The 18,346-nt window shown below is 40.3% G+C and overlaps 1 protein-coding gene across 4 annotated transcripts in view; it reads left to right on the top strand.

Moving 5' to 3' along the window:
• The window catches only part of MAP3K3 (mitogen-activated protein kinase kinase kinase 3), an 82,201-nt gene that overhangs the window by 47,644 nt on the left and 16,211 nt on the right, over nucleotides 1–18,346 (top strand). For all 4 annotated transcript variants that reach the window (XM_037810085.1, XM_037810082.1, XM_037810084.1 and 1 more), the window contains 2 exons: nucleotides 3,115–3,228; nucleotides 9,272–9,392. In XM_037810085.1, the coding sequence (XP_037666013.1) occupies nucleotides 3,115–3,228; nucleotides 9,272–9,392 (235 nt within the window). The remainder of the gene's footprint in view (nucleotides 1–3,114; nucleotides 3,229–9,271; nucleotides 9,393–18,346) is intronic.

Below are 18,346 nucleotides of genomic sequence, written 5' to 3'. Positions count from 1 at the left end.
TGCTGGATTCTGTTGTAAGAGTTTCATTCCTGATGGTAGCTTATTTGTTTTGAAAGTTAGCACCCATTCCAATGATTTCTTTATTATCCCCATCCCCCAACTTTGAACATCATCCAGAAAAAATTCTTCTGAATGCCGAGTACACCTTCTCCTAGAAGGTACTAGAGGCTACAGTCTGCATAGGATGGTACTTTGCTTTAGTGTGAAGGCAGGGTATTTCTGTGAAGGAAGAATGTGTACCTTGAAAGAATAGAGTTAGGGGGACAATACCAGAAAGCTGAGCAACATCATGGCTCTTTCAGAGTCACTGCACTGTATAATTTTTGTTTTATTGGTTGAAGAGTTTTAAAATTTGCCTCCATAGTTTGGGGCCACAATCTGCAGGCCAGACTTTGACTTGTTGGCGAAATACCCCCTAGGCCCCTTCCTATAAATGTACAGCTACAAATGGATATATTGCCACATAGCGCACTAGAATAAGACCATCTTATCTTTCGTTTTTCTGGATGTTTTAGAAATGTAACAAATTTGGAAAATAATCACTAACTATAGTTAATAAACAGTACAGACATAAATATTTTAAAGTATGTAGGCTAACACGTTTTAGATGTAGGATATGAGAACCCCAAAAGTATAAATGTCAAATCCATAGGGCTTTTTAAAATTGTATAAGGAGCAGCTCAAGCTTCAGTGACTACATTAAAAAGTGAGGATAAGGTCAGCTAGCTAACTAGCCTTAAAGAAGGTCTTTAAGTAGGTAGAGATGTTTCTGGAAGATTTAGTTCTCTTCTTTTTCAGCTAATAAGTTCCATTAAGAATTCTGGATGTCCCAAAGATCCATTTTTCAAACTCTTGTCAATTAAGTGACTGCACAAAATGTTGGGCATTCCCTTACTCAAATGTTTATGTGGAAATTAATGCTAAAGCCAGATTAATTAATTATTAATTAATTATTTTAGATCATACATGTCTTTCCATAGTCCATCAATATCAATTATCAGTTGACTAATTTCATTTTTTTTTTAAGATTAAAAATCCCTCAAGACATTTTTCTTTTCTTTGCCCTCTAAACCCTGCCCTGTCGGGATTTGAGAAACCTGAATGAAAAATCTATGGGGTTTTACTTTATTCTATGTATTTTTAACAAGTTTTATTGAGATATAATTGATATCCCATAAAATTCACCTTTTTAAAGTGTACAATTCAGTGATTTGTGTATTCACAAATCTATGTAACCAACACCTCTTCTAATTCCAGAGCATTTTCATCACTGTGATGAGAATCCCTGTGTCCATTAGCAGTTACTTCCCATTCTGCTTCCCCTTCTCCCCTGGCAATCAGCAATCACTAATCTACTGTCTGTCTCTATGGATTTGCCAGTTCTGGACATTTCATATAAATAGAATCGTGCACTATATGGCCTTTTTGTGTCTTGCTTCTTTTACTACACATGTGTTTCATCCATGTTGTAGTACATATCAGAACTTCATTCCTTCTTATGACTGACTAATATTCCATTGTAGGGATATATTTTATTCATCCATTCATCAGCTGATGGACATTTGAATTGTTTCCCCATTTTGGCGATTATCAGTAATCCTGCCATGAACATTTGTGTACAAGTTTTTGTATGAAAATATGTTTTAAGTTCTCTTGAATATATACTTAGGAGTGAAATTGCAGATCATTTGGTAATTCTATGTTTAACTTTTTGAGGAACTGCCAGACTGTTTTCCAAAGCAGCTGTACCATTTTACAATCTCACCAGAGGAATATTTGGATCCCAATTTTTCTACATCCTCACCAACACTTGTTATTGTCCTTTTTATTATTATTATTATTATTATTATTATTATTATTATTGACATCCTAGTTTGTGTGAAGTGGTGTCTCATTATTGTTTTGACTTACATTCCTCTAAAGACTAATTATGTTAATCATCTTTTTATGTGCTTATTGGCAATTTGTATATCTTGTTTGAAGAAATATCTAGTCAAATCCTTCACCCATTTTTTAATTGGGTTATTTGTCTTTTTATTGTGGAGTTGTAAGAGTTCTTTATACATTCTGGATATTAGACCTTCATTATAATATGATTTGCAAATTTTTCTTCCATCTTGTTTGTTGTCTTATGATTTTATTTTAAACCACTGTACTTACTATTTGTTTTTTCCCAGTCTAGGATTTGGAGTTCTCATCTTCTTGTATTATAAATTGGGAAATGAAAAAATTACTTGGATTTCTGCTTGATTTTGTGTTTGCCACAAATGTATAAAATCTGACATTTGTTAGGTCCTAAGCAAAGCATTTTTTTGCATCTTTCAATACTAAGTACTCATAAAGTCCTCTGCTTTTAACAGCGAGATTTGACTGTTCCCTCAAGGATCTTGTCTTTAAAATAGACAAGGTAGTTTTGGGGTTCTAGTCATTAATTTTTGCCTTTAATCATTAAGATACTAAACACTTCTCTGAGGTATAAATTTGTGTGGGTGTATCGTAGGACATGATTGTATTGCTTAATTTAGGAGAAATATAGGGGCTCTAACTGTTTGGAATTTGATGTTTTGGGGTAAAGTGTATTGTTAGAAAGGAAGGTCTTCTCAGAAAATATCTCAAAACAAAGTACTGAACATGCCACAACATAAATGAGCTAAAAAATATTAAGCTAAGTGAAAGATGATAGACACCAAAGATCACATATTATATGATTCCATTTATATGAAATGTCCAGAAGAGGCAAATCTGTAGTGACATAAAGTAGATTAGTGCTTGCCTGGGGCTGAGGGTAGGAGCAGGGAGTGACAAGAGATCTTTTTGGAAATGGAAATAGTTTTTAAATTGAATTTTGGTGATGGCTGCACAACTCTATAAATTTACTAAAAATCATTGAATTGTACATTTAAAAGAGCAAGTATCTCTGTGGTTTCAGTTAGATCTTTTAAGACCCCATAGTATTCAATCAGATTTCCTCCAAATATTTTATTCCTCCAAAATATTTTTTTTTTTGCTTACTTTGTGTATGTGTTTTTTTTATTTGTTTGTTTTTTACAAGCTGAAACATCAAGATAGACTTGTATCTTATATGATTTCCCTTTTCTGCGTCCTTTGTCACAGCTCTCCATCCTGCTGAAAAACCAAGATGATCTTGATAAAGCAATTGACATTTTGGACAGAAGCTCAAGCATGAAAAGCCTTAGGATATTGTTGCTGTCTCAGGACAGAAACCATGTAAGTAGCTGAAAACAAAGCTTGCTTTCCTTCAGGAGTTTGCCTTACTTCCTCGACAGATTTTACGTGACTCAGCCACTGCCAACACAAAAACTTAAGTCCAGCCCACTGTCAGTGGCCACCACGTCTGATTTCACTGAGACGTCAGATTGTTAGTGTTAAAGTTGCAACTAAAGGTTAGTTGGCTTGTGGTGTGAGAGGAAGGGAAACATTTTATGATAAAAGAGAAAATTCTTTTTTCTCTATATTTATGTTTTCTTAATTACATTTTGACCTCAACAAGAGAGATTTGATTAACAGGGGGGTGCTGATTAGCAAAGGTTGTGGAGGATTTGAGATCGTTGTGTTTTGTACACTGTTGGTTTTGTAAACCCAAGTCCCACAACTTTTCAGCAGCCTTGCCTTTCCCCTGAGACAAATGTAAGAAGCAAACTTTTCTTTCTGTTCACTGGGGGGGAAAAACGCCTTGGGCTGCAGTGCCTCTTGTAACTCACCAGCTGCTGCCTTACCAAATAGCAGGCAATCTACAGGGAACATCAGAAGTGGGAAATCATCCCTTAGGCAGTTTCCTCTCCTGAAGGTTCTCTGGGGGCCTGTATTTTACAGGAATGTTTGCTATCTGGGTCAGTTTCTAATCTGATTCTTCTGCCAGTTTTCTTCAGATGCATGTTCCCAAAGGTTTCTTGGAACTCTTTCCTTTCCTTTTCTTTTGTTTGAAAACAGCAGACTATGGACAGCTGATATTACTGCATGAGAGCTTTGGACATATCATACCAGGACAGAGCTTAGGTGGCATGGTGCTCATGCTGAGTTTCTAAAGAGACTTATGGTGTTAGGCTGTCCTGTTGCTTAGGGAGAGACACAGGAGAGTGCTGCTAGGAAACTAGTTTAAAGAAGACATTTTCTAATATTACAGAAATGTCCTTGGTCATAAGGAGTGGTCATCTCTATCCCAGATGTGTCTTTTTCTGGATATGTTTTAGAAAGTATTCTGAATAAAACATGTACCTTACTATTTCATTCCCCTGTTCATTACTCATCTGATCCATGTGGTTCTTCCTTATTGCCTCTCATATAAGATCTAAATTTAGCCTAGCATCCACAGCTCACCACCAACTATCCCTGCTTTCAACTCCTAATCTCATCTTTCATATTCATCAGCTTACTCCCTCCCACCCCTTCCTCCAGCCCTGCAGTTCTTTCTTCTTCCTCTTTGCCAGTGTGTGGCTGTCATCCTTTTTTTAGGCTCCAGCCTACAGTTGCCACTATTTTTGACTGAGGCCATTTTGATTTTCCCCTATTTCTTTAGTCATTGGAGACAGTCCATACACTAGTTTATATGTTGCTTAGTAATTGCCCTCCAGTTGTTGCATTTTTGTAAGTCTTTATTCCAAAATATTATAAGCTCCTGAGAGCAGGAACTTTGCCTTCTTGTTTGGATTCCCTTCCCCACCTTAACTAAACAGTGAATGCTTCTTGAATTGTCAGCAAGAGTCAGGCAGAGATCATATTTAGCACACTCCTTCCTTACAGAAGTAGTTGGAATTGGAATTTGTTTAAAGATGTGATTGCTTGACAGGAAGCTAGCATCCCTGACTGTGATCCCTAATATGCAGCTTAATAAATGGAATTGTCATGAACCAAAGTTGTTATGTACTTAGGAATCCTTATTTCTGGAACAGTGATTCTCTAACTGTCTGTTATGAAATACCAGTTTTGTTCTGTATTGGTCTTTTTAAAATTTCCTATCTGTCATTGACCAGTTCTTCAGTAAAATACCAAGATTGAAAAATGAAGAAGAATAAACTAGAGGCATAAAAATTATAAGCCCACAGTTTTTATTGTTATATTCAGTAGTCATAAAGTTACTGTTAAATTGCTATAAAAGTTTTTAAAGGGTTACACTCGTTTTCTGTTCTTATGTTGTCGAGGACTGGTAATCAGCAGTTTGTGGACTGGCACCAGTCTGCAGATCACTCTGTTATGTAGAGTATCAGTATTCCCTTGTCTTCATCTCCACTTGCTGGTGACTCTCAACCACCTTATTTCTCCACTTACAGTTCCCTCCATTTTGAGCTGTTGCCTCATCCACCTTTTTGTTACCACCTATTCCTTTACTTTTTCTTTTTAATTGCTTTATCTTTCTTCTCTCTGGATTCCCTTTCTTCTGATCCTTTGTGACAGCTTCTAATCTTTCCTTTATCTTCATCCCTCACCAACATAAATAGTCATATCCCTCCCCCCTCCCCCTAGCCAAGGCCATGTCTTAGATTTTAATATTGTTCTTACCTGAGAACCCCTGGATTTCGGTAATCACAGAACCTTCTCTTTGAGCAGTCTCTTTCTAGCTTTGGTTTGTACTGGTGTTTTAAGATACTTCAGCACCTCCTGTAGTAGTGCTTGCTGATCTAGTAGTCCTCTGCCTTGGACCGTCAACTCTTAGCTTATTCTGTTACAGGCTTCTTCCCTATACATGTATGCATCTAATTTATCTTTCTGTTTTTTTACCTTCTTATGACTTTCTAGTCCCACATCATCCACTACTATAGAGTAATCTCAAGCTTAACATTCTTTTGTCACTTGTATCTAAATAAGATAAAAAAATAAACATCCAGCCACCTTAGACTGAGTGTGGCATTTTGGTTTTGTTACCTCAGATTCTCTCTGACAAAAGTAAACTTCTAATCTTCTCATCCAAATGTTTCCCACTTTCCAAGTTTCCCATCAGTGAATTTGGCACTGTCTTGCCTACTATTCAAACTCAAAATATCAAGAATAATCTAAAGTCCTCCTAAAATAATGGGGCAAATACAGAAAGAACAAAACTGTTCGGGCAGAATAGGGAAAAATTAGCTTTAGTCTGTCCTCTATTTCAAAAATAATAACTCCTTCTATGTTTAAGTGCTTTCATCTCATTTGATTCTTACAACTCTGAGGGGTCCAGGACAGGTATCTGTTATCTCCAAAGTATACCTGGGGAAACTGAGACTTAGAATGCTTTGCCCAAGGTATGGTAGTAAATAGTGACAGAGCTGGCCTAGAATCCAGATGTTCTGACTTGTAGTGTAATACCTGTCAATTACCATCCAGGAAAGGGATCTTTGAATTATTGTAGTCCCTGGAAAACCCCATCCAGGTTCCTCCACAGGTTGGGTATCATTAGAAATAGAATAGAAAGTACAAAGTGGCCCACGAGGAGAACTTTTGAGATGTAGTGTCATTCTGTTCCCTTTGGCTCAGTAGATAACTGAGCTAGGGTCTGGGAGAAGACACAGTTTTCAAGGAATTGGGGCTACTTTTATATGTGAATAACCTAAAAAGTTTAGAACTCTAGGCGGAAAAGGTAACTAAGCATTTTTAGAATTAAGGTCTATGATGTACTTTAGAGTATGGATATTGAAAACACAGATTTATTTACCTAATCTCAATTTGGGTGAACCCCTTGAATATTGGTGGTTATTTTAGAACAAAAAGGAAATAGGAATTTGGATAAGAGGTGATAAACATGGCATCCATTATTCTAAAGTTATATAACTTTGAAACAGGTTTTTGTTTTGTTTTGTGTGTGTGTTTTTTTAAGCTTTTCATTCACAGATGTTAAAGCTGTAAATTTAATTAAATAACCTGGGTGCTTCCTCAGCTATCCCAATTATCGTGCTCTTCCACACAAATGTCCCTGGTACCACCATTAAATAAAGTAGAGGACTGAATGCTTTGGTGGAGAAGATCCAGTTTTTTACCTTAAGTTCCCATGTACAAAACTAAAGTCAGCCCCTTTTTTCTCCACTGCATAGTTGAATCCACTTGTTCTTTTTGGCTATGTCATGAAATCTTTTGTCAAGATAATTTGTGGGTCAACTTTTTATAACTTCTTTTTCTGCTCATCTCTAGCTTCCAGCCACTGCAAATATTTATTATGTACATGATTCTCTGGTAATTTTTTATATTGTTGGTGTCAGCCACATCACACTGCTTCCCATAGAGTCCTTCATTCATTCATTGAATGATCATATGCCAACTTCTCTTTGCTGTCTTTAGAGTGTTCTGCTAGGTACACACTTTACACCTGTTACGCTCCTGTTTTTTATAGGCCCACCTTCCTCCTCCCACTCTTCCCCACATCTAGGTCTTGCTCACACTTCTCCGAATCCTTGCAGCAACCTCATTTTTGTTTACCATGCCATGTTACCTCCCTTCATCCTCTTAAATTAGGGATTTCAAACCTGACTAAACTTTAGAATCATTTGGAAAGACTTTTAAAATGCCAGTACTTGGGTCCTACCTCCCAGAGATTCTATTTTAGTTTCCATGGGGTGTCAGAAGCCCCATAGGCAGTTCTAATGGGCAGCCAGGGTTGAGAACCATTGCCTTAAATTGAAGCGTGAGACTCACCTCCTAAGGCCTTGCCACTCAAGTGTGGTCCCTGGACCAGCAGATCAGCATCATTTAGGAGCTTGTTAGAAATGCAGGCTCCATACCACCCAGACCTACTGAATCAGAATCTGCATTTTAACAAGTTACCAGGTAATTTTTGTACATATTGAGGTGTGAGGAACTCTGTTTGGAAGCCATCTCTGAGTCCTTTCACCTGCTTTCCAACCTGTTGCCACAACTTCAACTTTTCTTTTTAAAATCTTTGCTTGTACTGGTGTTGAACTTACTTTCTTGTTCCAGCTTTTAGATTTTAAATTTGAGAGTTTAGATCGTATATTCTTTGGTACGTTTCAAATTCATGTTGCCAAGATGTGTTGAATTCCCACTATCTATAAAGCCCTGCCTCCAAGCACATGGTCCTTAGGGTGCTCATTACGCAGCTCTTCTTTTTCTGACTGGAGGGCAGTGGCCTTCCCTTGCCTGTCACTGGCCTGCTTTCCCACTGTGTGGCTTTGACTGTTTTTTCCTTTCTGACTCTCAGCAGAGAACTATTGCACATCGGAGGCTTCAGCAAGAACATTCACTTCCCCTTGGTTCTGACTTCCCGTTAAGGCAAGATGGTTTGTCAAGATGGCCTTGCATGTGATATAAGTTTGGCTTGGGGAAACTAGGGGAGGCTGCTTGGCAGCTGAACTTACTTACCCCTGAGTGTGGGGAAGGCTTTTTCCTGGAGGACAGGATATGCAGTTTTTTAGGTCAGACTTTTTTTGTTTTCTAAGATGTAGAGAAGACAGAGAAGCAAGTAAAAACTTGAGCTCAAATTGTTTATAAATCTTAAACTCCCACACTCAGTAGTGCTCTCTGTATTTGTAATCATGTCCTGATCTTACTTGTTCATCTTCATGATTCAGTTTTATGCCTTCTCAGGGCAAGGTATCCCCTTTGTTCCACTGTTACCTCTCCAGGGCTCACCTGGTGGCTCAACTGGCTCAGTGGAAAGGGGGGGGGGGGGAGGGGGGGATGGATGTGGTAAGGCTGCTGACCCTATTCTGAGGTCCTTGACCTCGTGTTACGGTGCCTATGACAGCCTTTCATGATCCTGAGATGATTTACAAGTAAACCCTGGTAGTATAAAGCAATTGAGATCTTCTTACCTTAATTTTCAGGGAGTGGTGGTTGGAGAAGCAGCAGCATATTGAACTATTTTTTTAAAAATACTTATCAACCAGAAGTTTGTTAGGCAGGGAGGTTGCCATCATTCTCTATTCTAACCCCCCTCAGCAGGTGATCTCTCTGCTGAAGTCATTTCCTGCTAGTCTTCCCAAGCTCTCTGGAGAATTTTATAAAAGGGTATTTACAGCTCTCTTTTCTGTTTGGCAGACTATTACCAGAGTACTTGTTATTCTTCCGTATCTGGGTCATCACCTATTAATCTGGGGTGTTGGGACTCAGTGCTCATATATCCCTGGAGCATTCAAACTACATTGAGCAAATAGTGATTTGCCAAGATAGATTGAGGTGTGAGGTTTGTAGGAAAGTAGGGGTGACTTACATGTTAAAAAATATCAAGGTGGCAGAGAGCCCAGCAAGTCCTAGGGAAGGGGTGAGGGGGTCTTTATAGCCTGCCTGCTTACAGACCTATCTCAGTCCTTTTCTTCTTATCTTGCAGACCAGTTCTTCTCCCCACTCTGGGGTGTCCAGGCACATGCGGATCAAGGCATCCCAGTCTGCAGGGGACATAAATACCATCTACCAGCCCCCTGAGCCCAGAAGCAGGCACCTCTCTGTCAGTGAGTATTTCACCCCTTTTTTCGCTCTTATTTAATTTATCTATTCACGTTAAAAAAAAAAAGGGCAACAAATATTTATTGATTAAAAATCAGTCATCAGACACTTACTGATAACTGCTTTATGCAGAGTAATCCTCTGTGCCTTGATTTGGGAGGAGGGGTGAGAAATGACTGGAAGTGTCCTGACCCTCAAGGAGGTTATGATATAATGATGTAATGGTGTGATTAAATTCCTTTTAAATATCCCTGAAAAAGTGACCTCATCAATCCCATCTGCTTGAATACCTATATTCTTGACCATCCTGACCATTCTTTCCCAAAGGACTGGGGACTTGTGAAGTTAGGAGTCAGGTTCAGGTTTGAGTTTTGACTTTAAGCTCTTGCTTATGATTCTTAAGAGCCTTTATGTTGAGGAAGATATTGACCAATATAGAGTCAAGCTGAGTTGTCTGAGAACAGGAGACTATTGATATAGAATGTGTAGTTGGCCAACTAGTAAGAAAGATATGTAGCTGGTGCTAGGCCTTCCCAGGATAGAAATCTGAATCAGATCTGTGCATTATACTAGATAACTCCATATTGCAGTGGATCCCTTTTCCCAGAGTTTGGAGTGAAAGCCCATTTCTTTGGATTGTGGAATTTGTATCAAGAGGGAAATCTGGCTTTACCAAACATTTTTTTTTGAGACAACTGCTCCAATGTTGCTGGGATCACTGCTGCCACTAGGAAGCCAAGATTGCTCATACAGGTAGAATTGCATCAAAATGAACAGCTCACTGAAGATCTTGAGCCGAGCTTGGGGAGGTCTGAGCATTGGTCCTGTTGCTAAGCTTGTCTGTGAGTGACGTGCTTCCTGAGGGAGTTGCAGGAGAACTATGTTACTAAGGCACTGACTTTGCCTCATTGTGTCATTTTTGGAACACAGGCGAGCACCGGTAGTAAGTGTTGTGAAGCTGAAAGTGTATTTAAGTTTCACATTTATCTAACATTGTGAATAGTTGGTGGCTACATTTTCAGTAAGCTGGTTGCAAGAGTGCCAGCATTCCAGCAAGGAGATCCTACCAGAGCATCTCTGACCTTGGAATCTGGGTACCCTGGAGCTTGAGAAACTCTGCTAGCTTGCTCTCTGTTCCATAGCCCTCATAGAGATCAGTGGACTGCGGGAGGGCGGCACTGTTCACGTGTAAAGCAAGCAGTGAATTGGACCTCTTGTTCCTAAGCAAGAGTCTGTGATTTGTATATGGAGGCAAGGGTTAAATGCTGACCATTTGGACCCTTTCCCTACATTGTAAGGAGCCACATACGGAATTTCCCTTTCTGAGAATTCTGAGGAATAGGAGTTCTTTGAAGTACATTCTGATTATCTAGAAAATGGGCAACATGGTCTCCTAGCACACTAGATCCTGAGTTCCATCATTTGGCAAGCATTGTATACCAGATGTTGAGCAGGGATGAATGCTTCAGAGGAGACAAGTATGCGGGCGAGGGTGTTGTGGCAGCAGAGAAGAGGCAATAACCAATTCTGCCCAGGAGTTTGGAGAAGGGCTTTCCCAGAAGAGGTAACATTAGAGCTGACATATAAAGGAAGATTTACTAAGCAAAAAGTAGAGACAGGTACTCTGGGCATAGGAAAGAGCACCTGCCAGGTATGATCACAGAAGAATGTCATAGGTTCAGAGAATCCCAGGTTGTGGAGTGTATGGAGGGTGTGGGATTTGTGGCAAGAGAATATGAAAGAGCCTGCAAGCCTTTCTGCAAGAACTGAAAAATGGGAGAGATTATTTCTAACTGAAATGATCTGGGAAATGCCTTCTGGGGAGGAACTGTTTGAGCTGGATCTGGATCTTGAAAACTTATGGAGGATTTCCATAGGAAAAGATGAAGGGAGAAGGTTTTCATATGATTTGCCTGTGGTGATCTCACTTATCCTTCAGGTCCAGTTTGGCAGATTTTTTTGGAGGAATACTAGAGAAGGATGCTGGGGGCAGTTTCTGAGGGGACTGGACAACTCTTGGACTTCATAGGTAGGCAGTGAGAGCCACTGAAATGTTTGCCTCTTATACCATCTCCATTATAACATTTATCACATTATCTTATCTTCTCTCTCTCCCCATCAAACTGCAGTTTAATTTATTCATTCATTTATTCATTCAAAAAAAAAATTACCAGAGTATCCACTATATGCCAAAAACATAGGAAGCAGAAAAGACATGGATCCTATCCTGTCCCTGCAGACCTTCTATAGACCAGTGGGAAGACAGGTATTTACTTTTCATGATGTGACTAAGGTATAATTATAAGCTGTAATTAAAAGGTGTGTGGTTCTGTAAGAGTGTAATACAGAGGATTGTGACCTGATCTTGGGGTCAGGAAAGCCTTAGGCTATGACCTGAAGCATGAGCAGTAGTTACACAAAGGGGATTTTGGGGAGAGAGTTCCAGGCAGAGAGCTACACATGCCAAGGCCTGGTAGCAGGAGGGAGTGATGTGTGTTTGAAAAAGAAGACCTGATGGCTGGAGAGCTAAGAAAGGGGGAAAATGCTGCAGAATAAGGCTGAGGAGGGAGACGGAGCCGTGTAGGCCATCATAAAGATTTTGATCCTTATCTTGAAAGAAGTGGAGAAACTACTTCAGGTAAGTGAGGAAGAGTGGGTGGTATGTATGATATATTCATATTGGTATTTTCTAAAGATCACTGAGGTCACAGTGAGGAGAGCAGATTGGAGGGGGGCAAGAATGGATACAAGGGAACCCATATTAGGCCATTGCGGTGGTCCAGGTAAAAGAAGATGGAAGCTTGGATTAGGGTGGTGGCAGGAGTCGAGACAGGAAGGGGCAGGTTGGTTTGTGACAGATTTGAGAGACACTTAGAAGGTGAAACTGACGGAACATAGCATTGCATTGGTTCTCAAAGTATGATGGTCTGGGGACCCTAGGAGTTCTCTGAGACCCTTTCAGGGGGTCAGCAAGGTCATAGTTATTTTCATAATAATACTAAGACATGATTTGCCCTTTCCACTCTCATTCTCTCATGAGTGTACAGTGGAGTTTTCTAGAGATTATGTAATTGCTCTGAAGGTTAATGGAAAGTGTGCTGGCTTACTATTGTGTTTTAAAATTTTCTGAGTTTTAATTTCTAATACAATAAATATAAATAGACATACTTCATATAAATAAAACGTTGGGGTCTTCAATATTTAAAGTGTAAAGTTTTTCTAAGATCAAAACATTTATGAACCACTGTGGTACTATATTGAATTTGCAGGAGTTGAGGGAAAGAGAATTAAGTTACTGGTTTATAGATCCAGATAAGTGGCATTGCCTTTTACTAAGACAGGAATGCTGGAAGAGGGCCAGGTTTCAGGTGCTGGGATGGATGTTTAAGACATGTTGATTTTTTTTTTTTTTTTAATTTACTTTTTAGAGCAGTTGTAGGCTTACAGAAAAATCACGCAGAAAATGTAGAGTTCCCATGGCCCCCCCCCAGCATACATCCAGGTTTCCCTATTGTTAATGTTTTACATCAGTGTGGTACATTTGTTACAACTGATGAACAATTCTTCTTATTATTATTATATTATTAACTAAAATCCATAGTTTATATTTGGGTTCACTCTTTGTGTTGTATAGTTCTGTGGGTTGTTTTTTTTTTTTTTTTTAATTTATTGTGGTAACATATATACGACATAAAATTTCCCATTTTAACTACTTACAACAATTCAGTGGTGTTAATTACATTTACAATATTGTGCTGCCTACTATCAACATTGTCCATTATGGAAATTTTTCTATCACCCAACAGAAACACTCTACCAATTAAGCATTAACTCCCCTTTCCCCACCCCTGCCCCATCCCTCGTAACCTATATTCTCATTTCTAATTCTACAAATTTCCATATTCTAATTATTTCATATAAGTAAGATCATACAATATTTATCCTTTTGTGTCTGGCTTATTTCATTCAACATGAGGTCTTCAAAGTTCATCCATGTTACAGCATGCATCAGAACTTCCATTCCTTTTATAGCTGAATAATATTTTGTTGTATGTTATACCACACTTTGTTTATCCATTCATTCTTTGATAGATACTTGGGTTGCTTCCACTGTTTGGTGTGCATGGGTGTGCAGATAGCCATGTTGAATTTGAGGTGCTTTTGAGACAGCCAAGAGGAGATATCAAATAGGCAGTTAGATATATAGGTCCCTAGCTCAGAGGTGAGAAATCAGAGCTAGAGGAAAGAGTTGGAAATTTTCAAGTTGGAGCCACAAGCCCAGATGAGAGCGCCTAAGCAGAGACTATAAAATGAGAAGAGGGGCCTAGCCTTAGGAACCCAAACACTTAATGGCCAGTTAGAGGAGGAGGAACCTGCAAAAGACACAGGAAAGGAGTGGCCAGAGAAGTAGGAGGGAAATTTGGAGAATATGTGGAGAAGGTCTTGCACAGTACTGGTGTGGTTGGAAAGAATAGACCAAAGTGAACTGGTCATTTTCATCCACAGCTGTCTGCTGGTGTGGCGTAAGTTCATCTGGAAGTAGATGGAAACAGGAAAAGAGAGGAGTCAAGGTTAAAGCATGAGGGATAAGGAGAAGGGTAGTAGAAATGGGGTGAAAGGAGGAGTCTGATTTGTAAGCCTATGAGTTCAGCCTCCTACCGCGAGTTCATTGCCTTCCTTCCGCATCAACATTAACGTGCCTGTGAGTGTTAGGGAGAGACTGCAGCATGCAGGTTATTCAGGTCATTCAGCTCCCTCTGCAACATTTTCAACGAAGGGGAAGTATCCCAAGTAGCCCCATGCAATTTTAGACAGCTCTGTTTATTTGAAGTTCTTCCTTATTGTTGAATTGAAAATCCATTGACTCAAGTTCTGCTTTCTTGAGCAACACAGATAATATAGTGAAGTCTCTTTCGTATGATAGCTTTTCAAATGTTTGAAACCAACTTTCATTTTCACCCTTTGTTTTTTCCATCATAGTATACATGCCTCAAATTCCAATTTTTTTCAAGCCAGTTAGTCTGTTAAAATAGTTAATGCTAAAAAAAAAAAAGATGACAAAAAACATCTACTAGATGATGAGTTGACTCAAAGGAAAACTTCTGTGGGGAGATGATCAGGCAAGGCAGGTGGAATTTCCCTGTATGAAGGTCACCTTGCTCACGTCTTTGCCTGTGGAAATTCTGCCCACCTTTGAAGGCCTAGATCAAGCACCGTTTCTTCCATAATGCATTTGGTGGGGCCCTAAAGCCATGTAGCCAGGCCTCAACCAAAGGACTTGTCCCTGCCACATTCTGACTTCCATTTGGTTTAGTGCATCTTCTTAAGTGCCTTTGCCTCTGTTCTTACCACATCTTTCTCCTTGTATTGCCACTGAGTCCCATGGTGAGCAGCCAGATTGCAACCCCTAAGGAGTGGGTAGCTGATGAGTGGAGGCAATTAGTTCTTTTAAGGAGTTTGGCAGTGAAAGAAAAAAAGAGGGTGGGCTAGTGGCTTAAGGGAGCAGCAGAAATGAGGTCTGGATATTTTTATGCTAGAAATCTGAGCATGTTTATGAAGAGAGGGACAAGAGACAGCAGAAAAGGAGAGATTAAAGGTGATATAGAAAGAGATCAGGATAAGCCATCTTCCAGAGGGGGTGAATTGGGATTCCAAGTAGAACTTTTAACACCTTGGCAAGGAGGAAAGACCCCTTTCCTCTGAGAGATGAGGAGGAAAAATGAAGGCAAAGGGGGAAAAGGTTTGAAAGGATGAGATGACTTATACCAACATCTGGGCAGCTAAAAGAGAGCTGTGCATTGTACAAACTTATAACTCAGGTCCAGGTTTAAAAGGGGGGAAGCCAGGACTTCTGAGGGAGTGATCATAACACACGAGGAAAATGGGCAGTTTCCTTTACTTCCAAAGGTTTTTTTTCCTCCCTTTTAAATAATTCTTCTGTGATACTAGATGAGATCAGAAAAGGTTTAGTGGTGGTAGCAACTTCAAAATAAAATGGGAATTTTGAGAGTTGAGACATTTAAGATGTTCTTGGATCTTTGGGGATGAAAATGTTGAGGAGCTCTGTTCTGTACAGCAAGGTCCAGTGAGAGCACTGAGGAATGCATTGGGAAATAATTGGTTAAGGTTTTCTACTGAGGAGGAAAGATGTGATTCTTCCTGCCCCAATCTACCCCCCAGGAGAGAAAAGGATTTAATTGGTGGCCAAAAAAATAACAAAAAAAAACACACAAAAAAACACAAAAGACTGTTTCTTTGTACTTGCGGTGACCTGCACATTAACACTGACCCAAAGCCCTAGAACTGCAGGTTCCTGACTGCATCAGCTTCCTGATGAGGATTCTCCTCTGAGAAAGGCTATAATCTGAGAACCTGTCTTTCATCTTTGAGTCAGAGTACGAGCAAAAGAACCAACCATATCCTAGAGTGAGAGTTTTCTCCAGCTATGCTGCTGTGGGTTAAGGAGACTAGCAGAGAGCTGGCGTGCCTGGGAGGAATGTGGACAGCTAGCAGTGTAAATCCCTGACTTCTCCTTATGTATAGAACTGGCCTTGATCTCATGGGAAGTTGTGGGTCACTCTGGATGGATGTCTGCTACTCTGCTCCTATGCTGCAGCTGGTGCTGAAGCACCAAGAGATGGGACCCCTTGGCACCCATAGTCTGATGGGGTGCCATGGCAAGATCAGGCTGGAATGCCAGGGAAGGGTGTCCCAGAGAACCCATTATCTCTGCCTGCCTGCCTGCCTTCTGAGACTCATAGAATGTACTGTGTTTTGAATGCACTGCAGTTTATACTATCTGGCTGAGGCTCACTGCTTTTGCTGCTGGTAAATATGTGAGCATCAGTGAGTCTTAACGGCCAAGTATCTTGTCCTGTTCAGCTCCCAGTCTTACTTGTTCTTGATTGCCCTTGTGTATCATTGGCTCCCGGTTTCTGAAATGAAGATAAAAACAAAACTGAAAATGCTCCGGAGCAGTTCTGCAACTCCTGGTTTTTCCATTCGCTTCCTCTGATAGCCATTGGTTTGGGGAGACTTCCCTTTCCTGCCCCAAGCTGTGGACCTGTGCACAATAGCCCCTGGCCCACTGCCCATCAGATAACAAGGCTGGCTCTCTGCAGGCAGCAATGTGTATTGGAAAAAGTGAAAGTCTCTGGCTGGAAATAAAAGCTTAGAAAACCTTTTCTGTTTTTCCCTAGGCCCTCCTGGGTCTGTAGAGCTGGCCTCATGTGAGCTAGTCCCATTGTACCTGCAAAACCAGGGGAGAGTTCAGGAGCAGCTGGTGAAGGAGAGAATGGGAATCACGTGGGCCCTGGGCATTTTGTCCCAGGGAGTTCTCATCCCAAACACTCCATGTAACGGATTGAGGGCAGTTCATCCTCTCTGGGGATAGTTTTGACCAATGCCTAGGATTTTATCAATGTGTAAGAGTTTTTCTTTCTCTCTAACCAGTCCCTTACAAGAGGCATATTTTGTTTGTGCTCAGTAAAATGTGTAATACCTTTTCATTCCAGAGTCAGGATTTGGTGGCAGAGAACAAAATTCACTCGAGCTAGTTCCAGGAGGAAGAGATTTATTACACATTTTGGCTTATGGAATCATTGGGCGAGTGAGAGAAACTGACTCTAGGTTAGCCCACAGACCTGGGGACTAACAAGGGAATTGTTCCCTCCTCTATAATCAGGAAGCACCAGCAGATCCAGAAGCACACTGGCCCTGCCATAATTGGGATCTCTAGAACTATTCTGTATCTGCTCTGGTCCGCATCTTTTACATGGGGATGTCTGTACTTTCTCTTGACATTGGCAAAGCTGAAAACCAAATATGTGGCCTCTGCTAATGCTGCTGCAGAAAAACCAAGGGCTTCCATGATTTTGCCCAGAAACAGTGGGAAAGCCTTCTAAATTTCACGTAAGTGCATCTGATTGGCTGACCCTCAAAGGAGTCTTAGAAATACAGTTTTTAGCTGATTAGCTTCTGGAGTACAGTAAGGCATACTAGGATAGACGGCATCTTGAGTTTAATCCATTATATCTGCCATATAAAGTGAAGGAAACAAATGGAATTCTGTTGAGTTCCTACCATGAGATAGTGCTATGTAATGTGTACCTATGCCACCACATTTATAACTTCCAAAAAAGATTATGAGTTGGATCGTTCTCCCCATTTTTGCAGGTGATGAAATTGAGGCAAGAGTTTAAATCACATGGCTAACGAGTGGCAGAGCCAGATTTCAATCCATGTTCATCTAATTCCAAAGCTCAGGCTTTTTTTTTCACACTCTGCTCACCTCCTTAGGGTTGCTTCTCCTGTTAATAGATGCTGAGAACATATGGACTGAATTTCCATGAAACATGGGCTACAAAAATGGTGGACAGTCGTGTAGTCCCTGTTATCCAGAGCCAGAAGTGAGAAGCAGGCACTAGGCTAAGGTTTGTAAACAAAGGGTTAATAGTGCTCTGTGTTTTGGGTGACAGTAGGACTTAAAAAAAATTCCTTTTTTTCCCCAGTTGCACTGAAATTTTGTGCTACAATGGCAAGGTAAGTGACTGGGTACAAGAGTTTTTGACATCTGAGCCATGGTCAAATGCAGTAGCTTTCTTATCCTTTAACCAGATTTTCCCTTACCTCCAGCTTGTCATTGCCTCAGACTCCTCTGTTGGCTAAATGCTGTTTTGTACTTGGGAATGACCATGGACAGAGCAACCCTGAATTTGAGCTGCATGAAACATGATACTGTGCTTCCCCTGTGCTGTCGGGAAGTCCTCACATTAACCTCCCTCGTGCTCCAGGCAGAAAGGCAGTCAGAGTTCCCCAAGGGAACTCTGTATTGATCACTCATGGGGAGTGTATGGCCTAGCCAGTTCAGAGAGGAGGTTTGCCTTCTGCCATTGTGTTGTGTAACATGCCTGCCCTTTCTGGAAATAAATTTTATGGTTTCAGAATTGCTTCGGCTACT

The sequence above is a fragment of the Choloepus didactylus genome, chromosome 18 (assembly GCF_015220235.1).
Source record: "Choloepus didactylus isolate mChoDid1 chromosome 18, mChoDid1.pri, whole genome shotgun sequence".
Taxonomy (NCBI): Eukaryota; Metazoa; Chordata; class Mammalia; order Pilosa; family Megalonychidae; genus Choloepus; species Choloepus didactylus.
Note: the sequence above shows the minus strand (reverse complement) of the source record. Positions and strands in the feature narration are given on the sequence as shown.